At 38.3% G+C, this 26,934-nt stretch overlaps 1 protein-coding gene across 15 annotated transcripts in view; it reads right to left on the bottom strand.

Moving 5' to 3' along the window:
• The window catches only part of RAPGEF6 (Rap guanine nucleotide exchange factor 6), a 267,271-nt gene that overhangs the window by 107,057 nt on the left and 133,280 nt on the right, over nucleotides 1-26,934 (bottom strand). For all 15 annotated transcript variants that reach the window (XM_023548454.2, XM_023548476.2, XM_023548463.2 and 12 more), the window contains one exon: nucleotides 9,889-10,020. In XM_023548454.2, the coding sequence (XP_023404222.1) occupies nucleotides 9,889-10,020 (132 nt within the window). The remainder of the gene's footprint in view (nucleotides 1-9,888; nucleotides 10,021-26,934) is intronic.

Genomic DNA, 26,934 nt, shown 5'->3' with positions numbered 1-26,934 from the left:
TAAAGTAAGAGGCACAGAAAATATGAACCCTGACCTTCCAATTCCTTTACTCTAGCACCTAGAATACAGCAGGTTCTCAGAAAGATTATGATAAATAGATTAAGTTCACAGAAAAAAAGTATTTTGGTGAAAGAGCCAATAAGACAAAGAGTAATAAAGCATTAAATCTCTTGTGTTTTTCTTTCTCTGCAGTAAGAGTGTGTCTCTGTGTATATGTGTAAATATAATGTGGTGAGGCAGACAGTCTGAAGTGATTTTCTGATGAGTTGGCCTTCCCTAAATAAACCACCAAAGGAAATCCTTTTCCTGTTTGCATCTAGATAAAACATAAAACTACAATGAGTGTTACTACAGGTTGGAATTAAGAGATATACAAACTTACAAAAACCACATTTTCATATTTAGAGCAAATGTTAAGCCAGAATCTTGGATTTTCAGTGCTTCTTTTTTCTGCATCTCTGTTTGTAGCATTTCAATAAGTATTTTTCACGGACCATTTAGTCCTCATGTTTCCTCTTTGTATCTTCGGTAGGGCACGAACCCTGTGAAGTTATACTGTCCAGGTTGGCCTATTTCATAATCTCCACAAGAGGGCAGGCAGGCAAAGTAAAGCCTCCACTGCCCTGAATAATGAAGCTTTAGTTAGCAGAGATCCTCTGCTTTTTCATAGGAAAACAATATTGGTATCTACTTTCAAATGTAATTCAATTAAAACAAACAAACAAACAAAAAAAACTCTAGATTACTTCCTAGGTGCTAACACTATGTTTGACTCATCATGGGATACAAAAGTAAGATACAAACTCAGCCCTCTACAAATTTTTTCTGATAATAAAAAGTGTCAAGTTTACAAGTAACTAAAAAAGCAGAGTGGAAAAAGTGATGTGACCCACAGAAAAACTGTTGAGGGTTTCTATCGCTCCAGGCGAATAGAGACCAACTGTTGCGGCTCGTAAGCTTTTAAGACCGTAGGAACCACACAATGAACTAGGAAGCAAAAGAGATGCACTAACTGCTGCAGTGTTCTAAGGAAGGGGGATTCTCATCCTGTCGGGAAAAAGTAGGAAACAATGTAAAACTGTTACTTAGGTGGAACTACAGGCAGAATAAGCATAAGCAAAACAAAGAGCTAGGAAAAGATGAAAGTATTCAGCAAACAGCATGTCTGTCATGGACCAGACGTACAGTTCACAAGTGGGGGAATAATGGAATATAAAAATAGACTGGCAATAGTGGTTAGAAGTGAAAGGTTTGAAATTTGGAGTGAAAGTGTAGATGAGATGACTGTGAAGCGCTGAAGTTTTTTAAATAGAGGAATAATTAAAATGACAGGATTCTTGTAACTTATTTCAAGTAGGAATCAAAAAAATGAGAGTAGTCAAACATGACTAGGTTTTGACTAAGACACAGTTGATATTCTTAAGGGAAGTATTAAAGACAGGTGGAAGACAACATGTGGTGGTGCAAAGCTAGCTGAGGTGTCTGTCAGAAGGACATCCAGTTGGAAATATGGAATCAGAATTCTGGAGAAACTGGCACTAGAGCTCTGAAATAGGAAATCATGTTACCACATAGGTAGTAACTGAAGTAACTTTAGTAACTGAAGCCTTGGGATTTTTAAGACTGGCCAACTCATATTCCCTTTTCCAGGAAGACATTTATAAACTAAAAAAGATAGATAAGGTTGAATGTATACCTCAGGCTACTTAAAAATGAGCTAATGAAAACACAGTGTAATTTTGCTTTGCTTCAAACGTCAACAGTTCACAATTTTTCACCTCTTAGAAATAATCAAAATAGAAAAAAAATGTACAGGCAGTCTTATTCTCTCATGTATTCTTTAAGACATATACAAAATATTCTATCCAAGAACATCTTAACATGTTAATGTACAGTTTTAGCTGTATTTCAAGCTAATCTTATTAGAAACATTCACAGTGGAACCATTACCTGCATTTTTTTTTTTTTTTTCGAAACTGTGGTAAATGAAGCTTCTTTGAGAGCCAAGGGCTTTTATTTTTAAACTAGAAGACATGAAAACTCTCAAGAAGGAAATGTATAAAGCACAACCACACATTTGGCTACATAAAATGGTGTAAACTCTTTTCCTGATAAATATTGCTGTGAGGATGTCTCCTTCTCTCTCCCCAACCCTTCAAATGAAAAATACTTGGATTATTTCTCAAGGCATTGGTATATTGTTACAGGTTATTTCAGGTTAGTGGTTCACTTTTAAAATCCCTCAAAGGCTGTAATTCAGATAACCAGACAAACCACTTTAACTGTTGCTAGTGAAGGTATATATATTGGCAATTTAAATACAGGTACACTTATTATTAAAGAATGTATTTTGTAGCCTTAATATGTATTCCAAAGATAGCCTGAGGTCAAGGGAAAGACCAAGAGCCCGGTACTGATATTTAACTATAAGCCATCTTCTTCCCTTTTCAGCCTTGAGAATCTGATTGGAAACCACAGTTTGGTTGGTAATATAATTTACCTTACCCATGGATTTTTTTTTTTTTTAAATCTTAGATCTAGAATCCCTTCATTTTGGGGTGTATATTTTATCATTCTATTGTCATTCTGTTCCTCTTCCTTCTACCTTTTTAGTACGTTATTCTTTTAATCATTTTTCACATTCATTTTTTCTTTCAGCCTTTAACAGAACACTATTTACTTCCGCTTTAAGTTTTGTTAATTATAGAAATAATAATGTTCATTGTGGAAAATAAAAAAAAAAAGTTTAAGGAACATATAATAAAAACTTCCCCAAAACCCATCAATAGGAAAAAAACTGAAAACATTGTTACCATTTGGTGTTCTTGATTTCACATTTACACTCTATGTATACAAATATAAAATATTCTGTGTGTGTATACACACACACACATATACATACACACACATTGTCACAGATTGAATTGTGTCCCCCCCAAATATCTGTCAACTTGGCTAGACCATCATTTCCAGTATTGTGTGATTATCCACCGTTTTGTCATCTGATGTGGTTTTCCCTATGTGTTGTAAATCTCATCTCTATGTCGATGAGATATGATTAGCAGCAGTTATGCTGATGTGGTGGGACTCAATCTACAGGATTAGATTGTATCTTAAACCAATCTCTTTTGAGATATAAAAGACAGAAGTGAGCAGAGAGACATGGGGGGCTCATACTACAAAGAAACATCAGGAGCATAGTGTGTCCTTTGGACTCAGGGTCCTTGCAGAGGGAAGCTCCCAGATCAGTGGCAGACTGATGATAAGGACCTTCCCCCAGAGCTGACAGAGAAAGAAAGCCTCCCCCTGAAGCTGGCACCCTGACTTTGGACTTCTAGCCTACTAGACCGTGAGAAATAAACTTGTTTGTTAAAGGCATCCACTTGTGGTATTTCTGTTATAGCTGCACTAGATGACTAACACAGAATTTGGAACGGGAGCCGAGTGCTTTTCTAACAGATACCTAAAACGTGGAAGCAGTTTTGAAACTGTGAACAGATAGAGGAGTCAGAAGTAAACGAGGAGAGCTGTTACACTGGAGATGGCACACATGGCGAGAAGCAGCAGAGAAGTGGCAGCAGCAGAACCAGGAAACCAGCACAAGACAGCACAGAAGCAGACCCATGGAGCAAGACGGCTGAACGCCTTTGCACAGGAGGCTTCTTGGTGGAGTTGGGTGGCTCCAAGCACTTATCAGTGGAACTGGGCTTGCCAACCCATGGAGCTAGAGAGCTGACTGCCTTCTGGCTGAAGTTTACTGGCAGAGTAGGGTGCCTCCAAGCACTTAGTGGTGGAACTACAGAACTTTGGAACACTTGCCACAGCAGGGCAGATGTGGGCAACGAGGCCTGAAGAGCTGAGAGGCCAAGGAACCAGGAAGCAGAAACTGAAGAGGCAAGAACAGAAGCAGCAGAGCTGCCTGGTCTCAAACGGTACGGTCACAACCTCTGCGGTTTCAAAGCGGGTGTTGCCACCCATATGGAGTAGGAGAATGGGGCTGCCCAAAGCCAGGGGAGCAGAGTTGTCTTTCCAGTTGGCCTGGAGGGCAGGGCTGAAGCCTAGAGCCAAGGGACCTCCATGCAAAATCCAGAGTATGGCCAATACCTAGAGTCTGGAGGGCAGGGCCATTGTGTACATCGTCTCAGATAACAGAGGATTATTTTCAAGGCTTGAGGGCTAATGTAATGTGTTCTGCTGACTTGTTTGGTGCTGTTATCCTTTCTTTCCCTCCAATTTCTCCCATTTGTAATAGAAATGTCCAATTTATGGCTGTTGTAACATTATACTTTAGATAACTTGTATTCTAGAGTTCATAAATGAAGAATTTTAGACTTTGAGCTGATTTAAGACTAGAAAATTTTTTTTTTTTTTTTTTATGATATGACAGTCAGAAACCCTGGTGGCGTTGTGGTTAAGTGTTATGGCTGCTAACCAAAGGGTCGGCAGTTTGAGTCCTCTAGGCGCTCCTTGGAAACTCTATGGGACAGTTCTACTCTGTCCTATAGGGTCGCTATGAGTTGCAATCGACTCCGCGGCACTGGGTTTGGTTGTTTTTTTGGTTTTATGATATGATGGGGTAAATGTGTTTCACATGTGGCAAGGACATGAATTTTGGGGAGGGTAGAATGTCACAGACTGAACTGTGTCCTCCCCCCAAATATCTGTCAACCTGGCTAGATCATGATTTTCAGTACTGTATGACTGTCCACCATTTTGTCACTGATGTAATTTTCCTATGTGTTGTAAAATCTTATCTTTATGATGCTGATGAGATGGGATTAGCAGCAGTTATGTTGATGAGGCGGGACTCAATCTACAGGATTACAGTGTGCCTTAAGCCAATCTCTTCTGAGATATAAAAGACAGAATCGAGCAGAGGGACATGGGGACCTCAAACCAACAAAGAAGCACCAGGTCCACAGCATGCCCTTTGGACCCAGGGTCCCTGCACGGAGATGCTCCCAGGTCAGGGGAAGATTGATGACAAGGGTCTTCGCACAGAGCCAGCAAAGACAGAATGCCTTCCCCTGAAGTTGGTACCCTGAATTCGGACTTCTAGCCTACTAGACTGTGAGAAAATAAACTTCTGTTTGTTGAAGCCATTCATTTGCGGTATTTCTGTTATAGTAGCACTAGATGACTAAGACACAGACACAGACATACACACACTCACACGAGGAGCATGGTGGCAAAGTGGTTAACTGCTCAGCTGCTAACCAAAAGGCTGGTGGTTAGAACCCATCAGCCGCTCCGTGGGAGAAAGATGTGCCAGCTTGCTTCCATAAAGATTTATAGCCTTAGAAATCCTATGGGGCAGTTCTACCTTGTTCAAAGGGTTGCTTTGAGTCGGAATCCACTTGATGGCAGTGGATTTGGTTTTGGTGTATACACATACACAGAGAGAGAGAGAGAGAGTATACAGAGGGCCTGGTGGCACGGTGGTTAAGCATTTGGCAGCTCATCCAAATGTCGGCAGTTTGAATCCACCAGCCACTCCTTGGAAAACCTATGGGGCAGTTCTACTATGTCATATAGGGTTGCTATGAGTGGGAACTGACGCGATGGCAACAGGTTTTAATGAGTTTTTATACAGTATATATAATACATTTTTTATATACACAAAGATTCTGATTTTTTTCTCTTTCTGTTTTCATCTTTGTTGATTTGTTTTTGTTTCAACCTTTACACTGTTTCTGTCTTTTGGCTACTGTCTTAAGGTTAATTCAATAAGAGTTGGAAGATTTCTACCTTTTTTAATCAGTCTTAAATTATTCTCTTACATTTTTGCTTATTTGACTTTATAATGATTTTCTGAACTACATGTGTCCATTACATTTCTGAGTTCCTGTTTTGGTTCTAGAATTTCATTATTTTTGCTCGTTTTATCTGTTCACTCTCCCTAAATTCATTAAACCTTTTATCTTATTGGTTAATTTGAAGTTTCATTGCATCATCTTTTTTCTTTTTTAATTAAACAATATGATTTCATTTATATGACCTTTTGAAAAATACAAAACTATAAGGGCAGGAAACAGATTGGTTGCCAGAGACCGGAGGTCTGGACAGGGAACTGACCTAACGGGGTTTAAGTGTACTTTTTGAGGGGATCGAATATTCTATATATTGATGTAGGCTGTGTTAAAGAGAGTGAATTTTACTATATGTAAATTATACCTCAATTAAACATCAAACGACATACATATAATTAATGATTTTGAAGGCAGAAGTGATAAGACTCAGTGCTGAATGTTATGACTGAAAGAGGAGAATCAATGGTAGCTTTGAGGTTTCTGGGGTTTGAAAAGGTGTTGTCTTCACCTTTTAAAGGAGGCATTTTCTTGACATGCAGGGTAGCTGGCAAGGATACCAGCCCATACCATGTCCAACCTTAAAATGTATCTCTTATAAGACAGAATGAGTTCTAGAAAGTGTTGCTGAGGAAGAAAGACATATGGAAGGTTGGAAGTAGGGCAGCCATCCACAGGGTCATGGTCCTGCTGCAAAAGACCTCCAACCACACCACTAGGAAGCACAAGAAGTGCTCTAGTTCGAGCCTCAGGTTGGCCAGTCAATAGATGGGCATCCTGTAGATGTTAACATTAGTACTTCAGAAGCTCCCCCCAGATCTTGGCAAAGATATAAAGACCAGTTGTGCACAGCTCACCTTCTAGTTTATAGTAAAGCATTGCCTTTCCAAGTGACCCTGACTTGCAATCTATGCACTATCCTCTTTCCTTCCCTCACAACTATCCAGGGCTCTGCCCCTTGCTCCAAAAGATGATCACATCTGACTTAGAAATGGAATACTCCAGTGAGACCAGGTTCCTATAGCTCATCAACAATACACCTTTTTATAGTCTCTCTTAGCAAGGTCCAGACATTCCAACTTATCCTGAGAGAAATCTATAGCCACATCCCTGAACTTCACTGATCTATGGTCAATTTTCCTCAAGGTTCTTCTCTTGAAAAAATAGAGAAGCCACAGCAATGACCCATGTGGAGAAAAGCCACACACAAACCCAAAATGGAAGGTGCCTTTTTTCCATCTTACATCTGCCTACAAACTTCTCTTAACGGAGGAATGCGATTTTCCTAAAACATCTGAATCTGGGTAACACAGGAGAACCCAAGTCTAAAATGCTTTCCTCAGACAATAATGATTATATCTCTACAGAGCTGTGCAAAACAGTAGCCACAAGCCACACGTGGCTACTGAGCATCTGGAATGTGGCTATTCTGAATCAAGAAGTTCTATAAGTTTAAAATATACTCTGGATTTGAAAAGAGAATGTAAAGTATCTAATCTACAGTTAAAAAAAATTTTTTTAAATAAAATTTTTATTTTGGACTAATTTTAAGTTGACAGAAAAGTCACAAAGTTAGTACAGGACCTCCCCTATACCCTTCACCCAGTTTTCCCATTGTTAGCATCTTACATGACTATGGGACATTTGTCACAAATGAGAAACTGACATTGGTATATTATTGTTAACTAAGCTCCAGGTTTTATGTGGATGCCACCAGCCTTTCCATGAACGCCCTCTTTCTTTTCCAGGAGCCCAGCCTGGGTTAGGTGGTACTTCTTTTTAAAAGAAGTTTAATTCTTATTGTCATGGACTGAATTATGTCCCCCCAAAGATATGTGTAAAATGTGTGTATTAACTTGGTTAGGCCATGTGTGGTTATCCTCCATTTTGTGATTTTCCTATGTCCTATAAATCATAATCTCTGCCTGTGGTTAAAGAGGATTAGGGTAGGATGTAACACCCTTGCTCAGACCACATCCCGGATCCAGTGTAAAGGGAGTTTCCCTGGGGTGTAGCCTGCACCACTTTTTATCTCTCAAGAGATAAAAGGGAAGGGAAGCAAGTACAGAGTTGGGAACCTCATACCACCAAGAAAGCAGTGCCGGGAGTAGAGCCCGCCCTTGGGTCCTGAGGTTCCTGTGCTGAGATGTTCCCAGACCAAGGGAAGACTGATGCATCACAAGGACCTTCCTCCAGAACCGACAGAGAGAAAACCTTCCCCTGGAGCTGGCGCCCTGAATTTGAACTTCTAGCCTACTTGACTGTGAGAATAAATTTCTCTTTGTTAAAGCTATCTACTTGTGGTATTTCTGTTTTAGCAACACTAGATGACTAAGACATTTATGTAGTTATTTTAATGAATATTAAAAAAATATGAGATGACCACATCAAGTATTATAGCTTGGGACAAATGAAATGATAAAAACAAGCCAGTTTAAGGAAATGTTATCTGTTGTTGCTGTTAAAGAGCCCTGGTAGCATGGGAGTTAAGTGCAATGGCAGCTGACCAAAAGGCTGGCAGTTTGAATCCACCAGCCGCTCCTTGGAAACCCTGTGGGGCAGTTCCACTCTGTCCAATAGGGTCGCTATAAGTCAGAATCAACTTGACAGCAAAGGGCTTGTTTTTTTTGGGTTGCTGTTAGTTGCCATTGAGTCAGCTCTGACTCGTGGTGACCTTAGGTATACCAGAATGAAATGCTGCCTAGTCCTGTGGCTATAGCTTTTAATATTGATTATAAGCTGAAATGATAATACTTTGGATATACTGGGTTAAATAAATTGTATCATTAAAATTAATTTCAGCTGTTTATTTTTACTTTCATGCAGCTACTAGAAGATTTAGTAGCTCACATTTTAAAATATGAAGTATAACTGAAACTACTGGACAGCACTGGAATAGAAACACAGCTGAATTCCTGAATAAACCAACCTCCTCAGTATCACTTATCTTCTAGTCATTATATTAAAGTTGTTTTATGTTATGATATCTGACAAAATTAACTGGGACAAAAAGCACCACACTCAGAGAACTCTCCCTTACATCTCATCTCCCACTAAAGTGGACACCACATAAGTTCCACTGTCAAAATCCTGAAATACTCTCTGCATTGGCCTGAACCTAACCTGGGTTCAATCTCAGTGGAATTGTGTGACGATGTTCACAACGTGTGGGTCTTCCCAGCGTCCTTCCCTTATTATAACTGAAAAGCTAAGCAGGTTTGCAATTATTCCTATTGGGTTTTCAATAATGTAGAAGTCCATAAACATATGTAAATTATTTAATTCATGTTCACCATAACAGAATCTAAACAAAACAAATATAACCCTAATTTTATCATTTCTACTTGTAGAGGTTTATATTGTCAATTATAATGCAAGCATTATGTATTAATATGAATTCACCTGGAGAAAAGAAAGAAAATACTATATCCATACACTGCTGGACCACGTTTAACATCAAAAGACAAATCACTTTTTTAATTAGGCCTGCAAATTTGAAAGTTTATATAGCATATTTTAACAAAAATTTTATGCCTGATCGAAAAAATGTGTGACCATCTAAGACAAAAGCACAGTGTATTTGGTGGAATGAAAAGGCCATATGTACGTACATACATCAAGGAGATAGTCTCCATTCAGTAAGAGTACGTCTTTAACACTTCTCTGTTAAGTGCTGCCGAGTTGATTTAGACTCATAATGACCTCATGTGACAGAGAAAAACTGACCCATAGGGTTTCCCAGGCTGTAGTTTTTATGGAGGCTGATCCCCCATGACTTTTTCCCACAGAGCCTTTGGGTGGATTCCAACTGCCAACCTTTTGGTTTGCAGCCAAGCGTTTAACTGTCTCACCACCAGGACTCCTAACACTCATCTAACACTGCTGATTTCCCAGGACACAGACACACAGCCTTCGACAGGTAAAAGTACTATTTAATGACACTTCTATTTGCACTGTATTTATTTTCTGGCTTACCTTCTATTTATGGTAAGCAATACTAATTTTCCACTACAAAGTTTAATTTTTAAATAAATGTATGTTAAAAAGCCATACGCACAGCACACAAATCCTAAGATATTACCTGATAGATATCAGATAAACTGCTGCTCCCAGAGTCACTGGCGATGCTACAGCCAGACTGACTAGAAGATACATGAGTCACCTGCGGATGAGGGTTGTCTGTGAGGTGCATCTTGGTAAGATCAGCCGGAAGCTAAAGAAGAAAAATAATTTAAATTATCGTAAACATCAAACTTTAGCTTTTTAGAAGTTCCTGACGCACTGTAATTTCTGCAACAAAATTTTTGTTTTATGTACATTACTGTGCAACCTCACTTCTAGCCTAAATTCTCCATTCTCAGCAAATATCTTTTGGGATGATAAGAACCAAATTAGCAGTCTCGGAAACTACTATGCAAGCTAACATGGAAAGCCCAATGAACAATTTTCAAAACAGACTGTCATTACTGATGGCAATCCTGAGGAAAAACGTGGCTCTATTTTCCCCCAAATTAAAAACAACAACAAACTATTAGCTGTTCCCACTGTAAAGGATAAGAATGCTATTCACACACATAAACACACACACATACACACACACACACTCACTCCACTAATACAAAAGGCTTGGTAATACCAAAATAAAACAGCAATTTCTTGGAATAAAGTGCAGCACCTGGGAGTAAGACTTAAGAAAACAGCTGATTGCACATTCAACAGTATAAAAAATTCACAAGAATCTCTGCACTTTAATATTGTGTTACTTTGTAGTTGGTCTCTGAGAAATTTATTAGTAATTATGCATTATTTTCAAAAAGGATTTAATAAATGCAAGGATACAAGAGATACAAAAAGGAAATTATTCCACCCCACCTTTAGAATAGTCACACTCTGATCAGGGAGGAAGACTGGGAAATCAGTTCATCATACCATAACATGAAACAAACATCTCACAAGATAAATGCGTACTCAAGAAACAAACCACCGTGTGCTGGAGTAAGAGAAAGTTTTACCTGTTTTTCAAACAATGTTGCTGCAACTTTTTTTCAGGATCATTAAGAGAAATCGATTTAATTTTTAAAACTTGGTTTCTCATTGCTTTAGTATAGGAAAACATTAAAGTAACACACACTTAACAGTGTAAACTAAATATACTTTAAAGAAGAAAACGGGCAAGTCTGAATTATTTCAAGAGGAGTTACAGTAATTATACAAACTATACACAATTGCGGTGCTATCCACAACAGCCGAAAAGTAGAGACAACTTTAATGTCCATCAACAGATGAATGGATAAACAACATGCGGTATATACATACAATGGACTATTACTCTGCCATAAAGACGTATGAAGTCCTGATACATGCTACGACATGGATGAAACTTGAAAGCATCATGCTGCGAAAATAAACCAGTCATAAAACAACAAATATTATATGATCTTACGTATACGAAATACCTAGAATAGGCAAGTGTATAGAGACCAACACTTATTAGTGAATACTAAAGGTCACAGGGAGGAGGACAAGGGGAGTCATTGTTTAAGGGACACTGATTTCCTGCTTATTGTGATGGAATAATTTGGAAATGGATAGTGATGACGGTTGCTATGGTGAAATGAATTCCTTTATGTGGCCTTTTGCCTTGGTTCTTTGGAAAAACATCTCAAGAGATTTTTTTCCCCCTAAGCTCTAAGGAGTTACCTTTGCCCTATTTTTCTACCTGAGATAGTTTTGGTACTTTTGTCCGGGTTGACTGACATTTCCTGGGTAAGGTGTAAACAACTTCATTTTGATATTTTTTGTCTGGTCCTGGGCTGCAGACTGTCCTGTGATTGGTATGCACCTTGCAGGGACTGGTCAATAAAAAGAAACTAAAAATAGTTTTTTTTTTTTTGTAGACTATGCAAATGAAGTGCGTTGTAGCCCAGCTGTGTCTACTATGCAAATGAAGTATCTGCGGCCTACCAAGAAGGGATTGGTCAGTTTGTGGCCTTGGTAGGAATGCCATGCCTTGAAATTGATGTGGAGTCTGTGCTGCACCCCACAGAGGTTTTTCAGACAAGAGAAAAAGAAGCAAGAAGAAAAGCAGAAGGAAGAAAGCAGAAAGAAGGGGAGAAGGAGAGAGAGAGACAAGGCAAGGAACTTTCTAAAAAAGCTGTAATACTGGTCAAGGGCTGTAATGCTGAAGACAGTGAGAGGCCCAGAAAGGGCCCATCGGCAGAGCCAGCAGTGACAGACGGCAGGCCTAAAAGAAGCCTGTCCTGAGGAAGCTGAAAGGAGACCTGTCCTGCTGAGAGGAGCTGAGAAAGTTGTCCTGTACTGAAGGGAGGCTTTGCCCACATGCTTCCTGTTCCTGATTCATGAGCTGATCCTGATCTCAAGTTATACTCGGTTCCTTAAGCCACTAAATTGTAAATATGGTCCGTGTGTTCTGTGGCCATTGCAACAGATTATCGAACCCAGAAGAGAAGTAGAGAGTGTCATAGGAGGGACGGCTGGTGTCAAAATTGGTAAAAAGGTTGGAGAGAGGAGGAGGTCTGTCTGACCTCCACCTCACAGGGATCAGCTATGGGCTGATCCTGGTCAGCAGCCCCTGAAGTTAGGTGAGGTCTGACGCCACCATTTTATAGTTGAACCACATGATGAACAGAAATAGTGTCACTGATTTGTACACTGGAAAATGTTATGTTATACACATATTTATCACAACTAAAAAAAAAAAAAGAAAAAACACTACACACAAAGAAACTGCATCATGAACTTCCCTTTCTGTTAGTGGAGGGTTAGGTAATTTGGAAGGAAGGATGGAAGGTCGAAAGGTTGCAAGGAAGAAAAAAAAATTGTACCTATAAATAATCTGGCCTTTGAGGTTGCCCTTCTCCTAAGAAAATTTTGTGATTCTTACAGACGAGACCGACAGGCTGAGAGCCACTTGTAACAGCCACTGGTTAAACGGACAAAAGTTAAATTCCAAGGTCTAGCCTGGAAGGGCCATGTTTTGGATTAGGACCCTGTCATGGATTGAAATGTGTCTCCCAAAAATATGCGTCAACTTGCTAGACCGTGATTCCCGGTATCATGTGGTGGTTCTCCATTTAGTGATCTGATGTAATTATCCTCCATTTTGTGATGTGTTGTAAATCTTAACCTCTGTATGTTCATGAGGCAGGATTAATGTGGGGTATCTTGAATTACAGCCTTACTCAAGTCACAACCTCACTTAAGTCACACCCTCACTCAAATCACACCCTTGCTTGAGTCACACCTTTTATCTCACAAGAGATTTATGGAAAGAGAAGTGAGCAGAGATGGGGGAGCTTCACTACCACCAAGAAAGAGCCAGGAGCACAGTGCATCCTTTGGACCTGGGGTCCCTGTGCTGAGAACCTCCTAGACCCAGGAGAAGATTGATGCCAAGACACGTGGAGATCTCCAAAGAACGCCAGGCCCAAATATGTTGAAAGGGGACAAGGACCTTCCCCCAGAGCCTACACAAAGCCTTCCTCTAGAGCTGGTGCCCTGAATTCAGACTTCAAGCCTCCTAAACTGTGAGAGAATGAATTCCTGTTTGTTAAAGCCACTCACTTATGGTATTTCTGTTATAGCAACACTAGATAACTCAGATAGACTCCAAAGAGTACACTCTAGGGGTGTGAACTGAAAGTAAACTGAACCTTTTTATATGCAAAATACACGTCTGATAAAGTACTTGCATCCAAAATACACAAAGAATTCTTAAAGCTCAACAATAAGAAAACAAGCAACTACAAAATGGACAAAAGATCTGACACCTCACCAAAAATAATATACAAATGGCAAATAAGCACATAAAAAAATGTTCGATATCATATGTCATCAAAAAAAAAAAAATGTCATTCGGGAACTGTAAATTAAAACAACAATGAGATACCATTATGTATGTATTATTATGGAATACTATTCCAGGAGATGAAACTCACAGATGAATTGAGAGAAAAAAAAAAAAAAGTATTCTATGGTTGAATAAATTGGAAAACAACGTTAATTACATTACACACCCTTCTTAGCTCTCTGCAACAAACAAACTTATGGAGGGTCCAAAAAGTCCCACGATAAAGAAGTCTGTTTCACACAACATTCTCTAAACTTATTTTCCTCTAGTATTCTTATCGACATCCTATTAGTGTAAGAAATAATGCTTTGGGACAATCCCTATCCATCTAACCAAGGAATTATTTACAGGGAAATTAGTACTAGGTCCAGATATGGCCACTAGGGATGCTTTTAGCCTAGAAAGGGAAGAGAAGGACATTTTAATCTGGATTGGCATGAATGCAGTAAAGTATAGTTTAAGAGTAATATATGAATGTTCAAGGTTCTACTTCATATTTTAGTAACTAAGCCTTCAAGACTAAAATGACACAACTAAGAATGATAATAGGGAACTGCCCCCCTTTTTTCTGTCCCTTAGGTCAATAAAGCAAACCCGTTCCACTGAGCTGATTCCAACTCACAGTGACCCTACAGAACACAGAAGAGCGGCCCTGTAGGGTTTCCAAGGCTGTAAATCTTTATGGAAGCAGACTGCCATATCTTTCTCCCACAGAGTGGCTGGTCGGTTAGAAATGTCAACCTTTCAGTTAGCAGCTGACTGCTTAAACACTTAAAATACCTTAGGACCATATCTATACATTATTTTGTTTAAAAGAAAGACATTCAAGGAGCTCTATTAAGCATTAAATAAACTACACTACACTATTAACGCTAAAAACAATGTTTAAAAATTGCAAACCTTCCCCAACAGAACGGCATTCCCCAGAGATCACTGTTAAATTTGAAGCTGCATTATCAGAACTTTCTTTTTTAAAGTATAACTACTAGATTATATGCAGATATCACTTATCCATTAACCTTAAAACAACGAATCTTTGGCACATCAGAAGACTACAAGTTCATGTGTGCTGCTCATGGAAAGGCATTTCAGAGCTCAACTCTGTATTCATTTACTGTAAGTTTCTAACAAACGTGGTGATCTAATTTCCCATTTACTGAACAAGAAGCACTTAGTAAATACCCGATACTAGCCATAACAATGATGAAAAAAAGACTTAGGTTAGGGGAGATAAAAAAAAAAAAAAACCCATCAGAAATACTAAATAAGAAATGTAACATACAGAGAAATACCTAGTTCATACCAGGGACAGGGAGCAGGGACCATGATGCTTCAGTTGGGGATGATCAAGGCTGAATGTATCCAACAGTAGTGACAAAGACCCAGAGCTACACTGCCTGATACAGTAGCCACTAGTCACATGTGGCTACCAAGCACCTAGAAAATGTGGCCATTCCAAATTGAGACATACTGCAAGCATAAAATACAAATAGGAATTCAAGGACTTGGTACAAAAATAAATATCTCATAAATATTTCTTAATTTTGATTACATGTCCAAGTGACAATATTTAAGATATATTACTGGCTTTTAGGATAAAAAAAAATACATCATTAAAACGACTGGAAGAGATTTGCTTCTTAAAAAGATTACTCTGAGGGAATGCTAGCAGCAAAATGGTAGAAAAGGCAGCTCAAGCTCCTATCTCCCCACAGAAGTACTGAAAAATAAGCAGAAACTGTCAGAACCAACTCTGTCAGAACTCTAGAAAAATCAAAGACTTACAGCAACCAGAGGAACGCTAAATCAAGAAAAAGGCATCTTAAAAATAGTATGAAAGCTTTGTGACGCTTTTACTTGCCTTTGCCCTACCTACACCGCCCCTCCCCTACAGAACTGGTTTACGATTCCTGAGGGAGCAGAGCAGACCTTGTTCACAAATTATTGTGTATTTCTGCTCTAACCTGCCTGGGGGTACTGAAGGATTGAAACAAGGCACTTTCGCTGTTTCACTGAATTTGGAGATCGCTCAGACCAGAAAAGCAGCAGGCATTATTTAATTGTAAGGAAAACAACCTGCAGACACACGAGGCAAAATATTATGGTTGATACATAAAACAGACTGCCTCCAGTCCTGGAGGGAAAGCTGGGAAGTTTGTTTTTTTTGGAAATTAGGTCATTCAATACCAACTCAGTAGATGGGGGAATTCAGAAAGCCACACTCGCCCAGGGCAAGATATACGCTCAGAAAAAAAAACCTGAAAAGACCTTAAGCTTTCACTTGGGCTGCTCTCTAGATCAGTGTAAGCCTGGCTAAATGTTGAAGGAGTCCCCACACAGAGCCACTCTGCAGAGACTGGGAGAGGTGTTTTATTTGCTGTTTTTTTTGTTTGTTTGTTTATTTTTCCTAAACTCCCAACATTCAAGGAAATCTCCGTCAAAAAGAAGCCCTGGTGGCATAGTGGTTCAGTGCTACCGCTGCTAACCAAAGGGTCGGCAGTTCAAATCCGCCAGGCGCTCCTTGGAAACTCTATGGGGCAGTTCTACTCTGTCCTATATAGGGTTGCTATGAGTTGGAACCGACTCGATGGCACTGGATTTGGTTTGGTTTTTGGCTCTGTCAAAACACTGTTGTCGTGCCCCACTGAGTCGATTCATAGGGACCCTATATGAGTAGAACTGCCCCAGAGGGCTTCCAAGGCTGTAATCTTTACTGGAGCAGGTCATCAGGTCTTTTCCCTGATGGAGTGGCTGGTGGGTCCTAACCACCGACCTTTTCGTTAGCAGCTGAATGCTTAACCACTGAGCTATCAGAGCTCCTTGTCAAAATACTAGCTGAACACAAACTAAAGGAACAGAGACTTTAGTGACCACACACATCAAGCAATGCAGTCTTACAAAAACTTTGGCAAAACCACAAAAAGATACCACTTCACACCCACCAGGATGGCTATTATCAGAAAAATGTAAAATAACAAGTGTTGGAAAAGATAGGGAGAAATTGGAGTCCTTGTGCATTGCTAGTAAGAATATAAAATGGTACAGCCTCTATGGAAAACAGTTTGGTGGTTCCTCACAAGGGTTAAACATAGAATTGCCATAAGACCCAGCAATTCCCCTTCTAGGTATATACCCAAAAGATATAAAAGCAGGGTACAAGATCAATGCTCAAAAATCAGTAGTTTTTCCACACAGCAGTAATGAACAATCAGAAAAGGAAATTAAGAAAACAATTCCATTTATAACAGCATTCTAAAAGAATAAAACACCTAGGAATAAATTCAGCAAAGGAGGTGAAAGACTTGTACACCGAAAACTACAAAACATTGCCGAAAGAAATTAAAGAAACCTATCTATATAAACGAAAGGACATTCTGTATTAACGGATGGAACAAGAAGAGTTACTACAAATTAAGATGGCAGTATTACAAAAACAGAGATACAGACTAAATGCATTCCCTATAAAAATTTCAACAGCCTTCTTGGCAAAAATGGAAAAGACAATCCTCAAATTCATACAGAACTGCAAGGGCCCTCAAATAGCCAAAACAATTGTGCAAAAGAACAAAGTTGGAGGACTCACACTTCTGATTTCAAAGCTACCGCAATCAATGCCAGTGTGTTACTGGCATAATGACAGACATACAGACCAAGAGAATAGACTTGAGAGTCCAGAAATAAACCCAAGCATCTGTGGTCAATCGCTTTATGACAAGGGTGCCAAGATCATTCAATGAGGAAAGAACAGTCTTTTCAACAAATGCTGCAGGGAAAACTGGATTTCCACATGCAAAAGAAGGAAGTTGGACCCCTATGTACACAACATACAGAAATTAACCGAAAATGGATCAGTGACCTAAACACAGAAGTTAAAACTATAAATTTCTTACAAGAAAACAAGGGAGTAAATCTTCATTTTTTTGGAACTGCTGAGGGGTTCTTAGATATGACACAAAAAATAAAGGCAACAAGAGAAAACAATTGATAAACTGAACTTTATCAAATGAAAAACTTTTTTAAAATTTAATTTTGTTTTTGTTGAGAATATACACAGCAAAACATACCAATTCAACTGTTTCTACATTTACAATTCAGTGCCACTGAGTACATTCTTCGAGTTGTACAAGCATTCTCTTTTCTCTTCTGAGTTGTTCCTTCCCTATCAACATAAACTCATTGATCCCCAAGGTTCCTATCCAATCTTTTGAGTTGCTGTTGTTACTTTGATCCCATAAAGAACATAATGCTCAATGCAGACATTCTTCACCAGTTAAGGGAAACCACTGTTTGGTTTTAAGAAGACTTCAGGGGTATCATTGGTTTAAGTTTTAAAGATTATCTCAGGGCAACGGTTTGAGGGGTTCATTCAGTCTCCTTGGCTCCAGAAAGTCTGCACTCTGTGAAAATTTGAATTCCTTAGTGCATTTTTCCTCTTTTGATCAAAATGTTCAGTAATGGTAACTGAGAAACCATCCAGTTCTTCTGGTATCATGCAAAGGAGACAGTTGTTCATGGAGGCAATTAGTCACACATTCCATATTTTCCTCCTATTCCTGACTCTCTTTTTCCCTGTTGCTCCAGGTGAAGGGAGACCAATTGGCGTGCAAGCTTTTAAGACCCCAGGCACTACTCAATGAACTAGGAGGTAGACCATGAAAAACATTTTTGCATCAAAGGACATTATTAAGATAGTAAAAATACAACCTATAGAATGGGAAAACATATTTGCAAATAACATCTGATAAAGATCTGGTGTTTCAAATATTTAAAAAACAAAGAAGTACAAGTTAATGACAAAAGGCAACACTCCAATTAAAAAATGTGCAAAAGATCTAAATAGACATTTCTTTAGAAAAGAAATATGAATGGCCATTAGGTACATAAAAAGATGCTCAGCACCATTGTCATTAGGGAAGAAATGCAAATCAAAACCACAATGAGATATACTTTACATCCAGTAGGATGACTATTTTCAGAAAAATGGAAAATAACAAGTGTTGGCAAGGATGTGGACAAATTGGAACACTTATTCATTGTTGGTGGGACTGTAAAATGGTGCAGCAACTGTGAAAAAACAGCTTGGCAGTTCCTTCCTAAGTTAAACACAGGCCTTCCTTATGTCCTAGCAATTCCATTCCTAGGTATATACCCAAAAAGATATCAAAGAGATACTTGTACACCAATCTTCAATACAGCATTTTTCACAATAGCCAACACGTGTAAACAACCCCAGTGTCCAATTACATATGAATGGATAAACACAATGTTGTACATACATATGATGAATACTGTTCAGCCAAAAACAGAAATGAAGTTCTGATACACGTTACCACATAGATGAGTAAGTCAGACACAAAAGTATAAATGCTGCATGATTCCACTTATATGAAGTATCCAGAATAGGCAAATACATAGACAGAAAGTAGATTAGAGGTTACCAGGGGCTGGGTGGAGGGGAAGATGGGGATTACTGTCCAAGGGGTACAGTTTCTGCTTGGGTGGTAACAAAGTTTTGGAAACAGACAGTAATGATGGTTTCAAAACATTATGAATGTAGTAATTAATGCCACTGCATTGTGAACCTGTGTCATGGATTGAATTGTGTCTCCCAAAACTACCTGTCAACCAAATCAAAAGCAAAGAAGATTCCTGAGTAAAGTGAATGCTTCGAAGTCCAGCATAGCAGGGGTGGGGGCTTGGGGATCATGGTTTCAGGGGACATCTAAGTCAATTAGCATAATAAAATCTGTTAAGAAAATATTCTGCATCCCACTTTGGAGAGCAGCGTCTGGGGTCTTAAATGCGAGCAAGCGGCTGTCTAAGATGCATCAATTGGTCTCAACCCACCTGGAGCAAAGGAGAATGAAGAACACCAAAGACACAAGGTAATTATGAGCCCAAGAGAACTAGATGGTGCCCGGCTACAACCGATGACTGCCCTGACAGGGAACATAACAGAGAACCCCTGAGAGAGCAGGACAGCAGTGGGATACAGACCTCAAATTCTCATAAAAAGACCAGACTTAATGGTCTGACTGAGACTAGGTCTCAGGAGGTCATGGTCCCCAGACCTTCTGTTAGCCCAAGACAGGAACCATTCCCAAAGCCAAATCTTCAGACAGGGATTGGACTAGACTATGGGATAGAAAATGATACTGGTGAGGAGTAGGCTTCTTAGCTCATGTAGACACATGAGACTATGTGGGCAGCTCCTGTCTGGAGAGGAGATGAGAGGGCGGAGGGGATCAGAGGCTGGCTGAATGAACATGAAAATAGAGAGTGGAGGGAGGGAGTGTGCTGTCTCATTAGGGGGAAAGCAACTAGGAGCATACACAGCAAGGTGTATGTAAATTTTTGTATGAGAGACTGACTTGATTTATCAACTTTCACTTAAAGCACAATAAAAATTAAAAAAAAAAAAAATCTGTCAACTTGGCTAGGCCATGATTCTCAGTATTGTGTGACTGTCCACCATTTTGTCATCTGATATGATTTTCCTATGTGTTGTAAATCCTATCTCTATGACATTAATGTTAATGAGATGGGATTAGTGGCGGTTATCTTAATGAGGCAGGACTCAATCTACAAGATTAGACTGTGTTTTAAGTTAATCTCTTTTGATATATAAAAGAGAGAAGGGAGCAGAAAGACACGGGGACCTCCACCACCAAGAAAGCAGTACCGGGAGCAGAGCGTGTCCTTAGGACTTAGCGTTCCTGTGCAGAGAAGCTCCGAGACAAGGGGAAAGTTGATGACAAGGACCTTCCTCCACAGCAGACAGAGAGAGAATACCTTCCCCTGGAGCTGACGCCCTGAATTTGGACTTGCAGCCTACTAGATTGTGAGAGAATAAATTTCTCTTTGTTAAAGCCATCCACTCATGGTATTTCTATTTTACAGCACTAGATGACTAAGACAACCTGAAAATGGCAAATTTTATTATTTTATATACAGGTAGTCCCCAACTTATGACATATTCGAGTTATGATGAACTGCACTTAAGATCGTCTGTTTTCTGTACATCTCATCGTTAGTAATATATACTACATACAATGTTGCAGCACGTAATTTGCTGACGTAATTGTTCTCAGATGTTCACTTGAATATTTCAAAGACAGGATTTATAAAGATACTGATAACAAAAGGCAACAATAATGACAACTTAAAAAAAAAATGGGTATTCAATTTCTGTCAGAACTAACTTACAACAGTCCTTGGAACTGAACCCTGTCATAAGCCGTGCACTACCTGTATATATAAACAACAACAACAAAAAGACTATTCTGGAAGCACAGAAGATGAACGAAAAGAAAACTATATATATGGGAAACAGGAGCCTACTATATTAGCCAAGGCAAGAGAAGATCGAGGCCCTTAATGAGATAAGAAACAACCTACCAGAATTATAACGGAGCTTCTAGGACTTGGCAGAATGACACACAGCTGCAAAATTGGCAGCAGCTGACAATGCCAAACCCACTGCTGTGGAGTTGATTCTGACTCACAGTGACCCTACAGGACAGAGAACTGCCCCACAGAGTTTCCAAGGAGTGCCTGGTAGATTTGAACTGCCGGCCTTCTGGTTAGCAGCCGTAGCAGTCAACCATTACACCACCAGAGTTTCCAGCTGACAATGAAAGAGGGTTAAAAAAAGGACCACAAAGTAGTCTGGAGTCTGTTTTATGGAGACAATCTAAAATTTCTCAACAGCCCCAAAGGAAACAGCTGTACCTAATCTTAACAGCCTTGGGTACGTATACCAGGAGATCACAGCACTGTGCCCGAAGCATGCGAAGCTACAGGAGAAACATGGTGCATTCATTACTTTTATTAAAACATGAGGGTAAGGACATTGTTAAGTAACAACTAATAAGTATTACAGTTTTTCAGTTCTAAAACACATTTCTTTCCACGCTTTCAACGTTCGCATTTAATGCTGAATTTATCAAAAGTGAGACAGACTTGTTGAGAGTGCCTGGAATATTTGAGGAAAAAGAAGGAAATCAGGGTGGCTAAAGTGAACAGGGGAGAGTACAGCAGGAGATGAGGGGAGAGGGAAATATATTGTCTAATAGGTCATGGTAAAGACTTTTCACTTTTACTTTGCCAAGAGTCTGCCAAAAGAGGAAGGAGTGATCAACTGTGTCAAATGCTGCTTATAGGTAAAGTAAAATAGAAAGTTAAGAAATAAGCTGTAGATTTAGCTGTGTGCAAAAACGAGAATGAGAACATGTCTTAGACCAGTGGCTTTAACAGGAGCACCTAAAAGACAGAAGTCAAAGTGGTAATCCCTACTCCACCCAGTAAACAGTCATCTCAGGCAAACAACTCAACAGATCAGGTGAGCTCATAACTAAGAATCACTTGGAAAAAGTCAAACCCCTTAAAGAAAGACAGAAACAAACAAAAAAACTCAACTAGGAGAATTTATACATGAAGAAAGCCCTAATAAAAAAAATACCCAAAAAAACCCAGCATCCATAAAATGCGAACAAGTTATGAAATAAGGGTGCTTATGGAAAAAAAATCACTTAAGAGATTTTAGAGATGAATAACATAATTAAGAAATTCAAAAGATGGGCTGAGTAACAACTGGTCACAGGTGATGAATGAATTAGTGAGCTAGAAGATCAAACTGAAAATGAATTAAGAGGGAGAAAAAAGTACGAAGCAAATGTTTAGAGACATACTGGACAAATCCAGAAATTTCACCATCTTGGAGAGATTAGAGAAAATGAAGGAGTTTCAATTTGCAAAAAAACAACAAATTTCCCACAACTGAGAACAAATGCAAATCTTAAGCCTGAGATAGTCCTCCAAGTGCCAAGAGAGAAAACAAAAATTAGACAATGCATGATAAAGCTTCACAGCATCTATGATCAAAAACAAACCCAAACTGAAACCAAACCAAAACATAATGAACACCTAACAAGGAGAAAAACGGATTACTTAACAAAGGAACAAGAATTACAACGAGCTCAGACTTCTCATAAGTAATGCTGGATACCAGAAGACAGTAGATTAAATTTTTTTAAGTGCCTAAAGGAAAAGACTTTGGATTTATTATTTTATATCCAACAATTATATATATATAAATTTAAATTAATATGCTAACTATATTAAGTTACATTAATTTATATCCAACAATTTTATATATTATTTTATATCCAACAATTATTTGTAGTCCCTTGGTGGTACAAATGGTTAAATACTTGGCTACTAGCCAAAAAGTTGGTGGTTCAAACACACCCAGAGATGCCTCAAAAGAGAGGGCTAGCAATCTGCTTTCAAAAGGGCGCAGCCGTGAAAATTCTACGGAGCAGTTCTATTCTGCATATACGGGTTCACCATGAGTCAGAACCAATTCAATGGCAACTAACAACAACAATTATTAAAAGACAAATATATAATAAAGCATTTTTGAACATACTAAAACTCAAAGTTTACCCCCCCCCCGAAAGAAGTACTTATTTTAGCAAGAAAATAAAATTCAAAAGCAGTGAAATGCTAGGGGCATTGAGTTTACGTTAATGGTGGTGGAATGATTTGGAAATAGACAGTGAGAACAGTTGCACAACTTGAATAATTTAATCAATGTTATTGACTTGTACACTCAGAAATTGTTGAGATGGTGTATGGTTTGTTACGTATATTTTCACAACAATAAAAGAAAAAAAATTTTTATAGTGAAATGGCTAAATAATAAATAAAATCAGTAAAATGTACTAGAAAAATCAAAAGTAGCAAGTATTAACAATTAATAATAATATTAATGTATTTGATCATAACCCAGGATTAAAATTCTACCTATTGTTAAGTGGTAGATGGGGGAGGGGGATTATATGGGAGACATGTACTCATACTTAATTTACACAGAAAAGTACCAATCAACAAAACCTGCTCAGGTAATATTTGCTGGTATTTAATGAAGCCTTAGAATCTGATCTTTAATATCTTCACTGGCTTTTCTACAACTGTTAAATTTCAAATCAAAATTTGGCTATCAGTGCCCCCAAAGATTATTTTTCATTGGTATGCTAAAAAACAGCCCCCATATCATTAAAGATTTTTTACCCAGTCTCACACAATTAGCTTCTGCCGTACCATTTTAAGTCTTAGCAGTAACACCATTAAGCATCAGCAATGCCTGGGCCCCACAGGTGGCATGTGCACTAAAGAGGCCACCGGGCGTTAGCAGATAATAGTACAAATCAATTGTATACCTACGCTCCTTTCCAAATCTTTCCATTTCAATCAGCTGTTTGCCAAATGGACAGTGAGTTGAAATGTCCTACTAGACGCTGCCTTTAAGAAAGATACACAAAATTTCTATTGTACTATTTCCCCCTTAGTCACTATAACAGGACAACCTTTAAACAAAGACATGATTTCAAGCCAGTGTAAGAAGTGTTTCTATTGTGCCTTTCTCTATTCAGAAAACCGTAAAGAAATCTTAAAATATTAATGTTACAATTAGAGTGTTTTCTACAATATTAGCTTTATAAAACAAAACTAAAATTCACACTTCTTTTTTCTGTTTTGAAATTAACATACACAAGACATGAAAGGTAATGGGTAGCATCAAATTCCAGATGTATAAGAACAGCAGGTATGAACAACACAATTTACTGAATTACACTATTTTCCCAAGACCTAGCATGTTCTATTGTGTAGCATTTTGCTCTTTCGTGAGTTAATATGTTTGCTTTAAAATTAAAAGTATAATAGATGACCTTAAGCAGTCTCAAGATACTAATGGTTCATTTACTATTACTTAGAAAACACTTAGGACATTATTAAAATATTTTCATAACAAGCATTTTTTTCATATTACTTCACTGCTTGTATATTATCACCCAGTCTTTATAAAAGAATACAAATCAATCAATTTATCTGACTGCAAAATACCAGTAAAAATACTGTTTAATGTAAACTAGAGATTAGACTAATACAGCTAAATACATCAGCTATTTAAGGAAATCAGGCAATACAACACATCCAAGTTAAATAGTATGATCACATAAAAGTGCAGAAGTAGCCATAACCAAATGACGATTCAGTCTAAAGAGAATACACCTCAAATGCACTGCATTTCAAGTCTACAGATAATTAAAAAGCTACTCCTCAAATCCTCTTAGAGGTATATTACAGATTTCTTTAAATTAAATTAAAAAACAAAATGGCCATGAGACTGAAAGACTGCTTTGTAGTTCTTATTTTAAAATTTAGAAAAAACATAGTAGCATAATAAAGCTCATTTATAAAAGTAGTACAATTTAAATTTAACAACTCTGAATTATATCAATCTCAAAGGAAAATAATAACACTTACTTTGGAGGCCCATGGCTGAAGACAATTGGCATAACAGCGAACAAGAAAAGCCATTTCCTGGGCTGGAAGGGTAGTTTCCTTTTCAAACCACAGCCACAAAGATGAGTATATTGACAAAATCCTGTTAAGTTTCTCTTTACAAATCATACATCACTGAAGTGTTACATAAAGGCAGGTTCTCCAAAACCCCTTTCAAGCCGAAATCAGGAGCTTTCAGCAGCTTAGGGTATTGTTCTAAATAACTCCAATAGTTCTCATCAAAATGTTTACTTTCACAAGGAAATCAAGGTGTTTATATATTTCTGGATCCAAATACACAGACATACACATGCGTCCTCAGGCACCTGGCACAGACATGCACAGTGACAGCAACAATAGTTAATATGGTATCAATCAAAGCAAATAAGGCAACATGCACCAAATCTGTATTCCTGGATTCTGCAAATCCTGTCCTCTCTGTAATATAGCTTTGTCTCTTCTTCAACTTATTTCATTCTGTAGAGCAAGCACTGCAGTGATTCTTCTGCATCAGAGGCAAACCAGAACTCTGGATCCTGAAGATGAAAGTTTCTTCTTCATATTCTTAGCCACCAGAGGTTAAAAAAAAAAATCAACCGTTGAAGAATTGGTAGTTACAAGATATATGCTCTAACAGGTTTGTCCCGAAGAATGCCTGAGAATCTCCAAAATTAAAATTATTTTCTCTTTACGCATGCACTCTTTACAGCTCTGCAGTACTGCTTCTTTTCTAATGCATCGGTAAGACAGCTCTCTTAATCTAAGTCTGGCTTTTCTGGTTTAAAATTTATACACGATATGGTACAAAAACCCTGTATCTCTTGCTAAAGCAAGACTATATGTTAGTGTCTTAATTCCTACTGTCCTTGCCTGTTTCACAGCAGCTCCCTAAGGAGAAGCTTCTATTGATTCTATGCTCTGCAGTAAGATGAAATATCTAATAAGAAGAAAAGAGAGTGGGAGGAGAATACAGCTAAAAGGATGACATCACCTGTATAGAAAGCCTTCAGAAACTGCATTAGATCAATTGGCTACTGTATCTGCAGATGTAGTCCAAAGAGCACACGCGCGCGCACACACACACACACACACGCTCTCTCTCTCTTCTATGAGACATGTCAGCAAGCTAAAGCTAAATTCTATGAGAAAAAAAATTTGGTTTAAGCGTCCTCACTATTTCAGTGTAAAAAATCCACTTCGATTTTTAATTCTGTGCATTGATACACAGCTGTATTTGGGAAGCCATATTTCCTAATATTATTATTCAAATTTAACACAGTATTGTCTTCCCAAGGGAAAACAATTAGCTCTGGTAAGATACTCTTGCATTCCAAATACATAAGGCAGCCTAATTCTCATCTGTCACATATTTGTTACACTAATTCAGGAGCTTCCGCTTGTAAAACTTGCTATTTATCAAATAACTGTTCTGAAAGGTAACCTTTTAGAACCACTCTAAATAAACGTTAAGAATATTAAAACTGGTACTATGACTTGTATGTAAATATTAAATTTAAATGAAAACAATACAATTTCATTTTGTAAGGAAAAGCTGAAAAAAAATTACAGCTGACTTGCAGAATGCATCAACTCCTCTGAGGACTAATAATCTATGCAATATGGTACTTTCCTGAAGCCCAGGGCTCCATTCCTAGAAAGAGACAAGAAGCCCAGCAAGCCTCAGAAGGAACCAGTGAAGAAAATAATTCAAACTGGTTCCAAATTGAGCTTGAACTAAAAGAAAATCTCCCTATTTTTTTCCTAAAAATTACACAATAAAATTTAAATTTTGCCATACCCTCCCCCATCTAAAAATACAATTACTCTAGTATGAACCTTATTTTTCATGCTTCTGCCACATGGCACCTACTCCAGATACTCATATAAAAAATCTGCACTTAAGTAAGT

Source organism: Loxodonta africana, chromosome 2 (assembly GCF_030014295.1).
Source record: "Loxodonta africana isolate mLoxAfr1 chromosome 2, mLoxAfr1.hap2, whole genome shotgun sequence".
Lineage (NCBI taxonomy): Eukaryota > Metazoa > Chordata > Mammalia > Proboscidea > Elephantidae > Loxodonta > Loxodonta africana.
The sequence above is the reverse complement of the archived record's forward strand: the minus strand, read 5'-3'. Positions and strand labels throughout refer to the sequence as shown.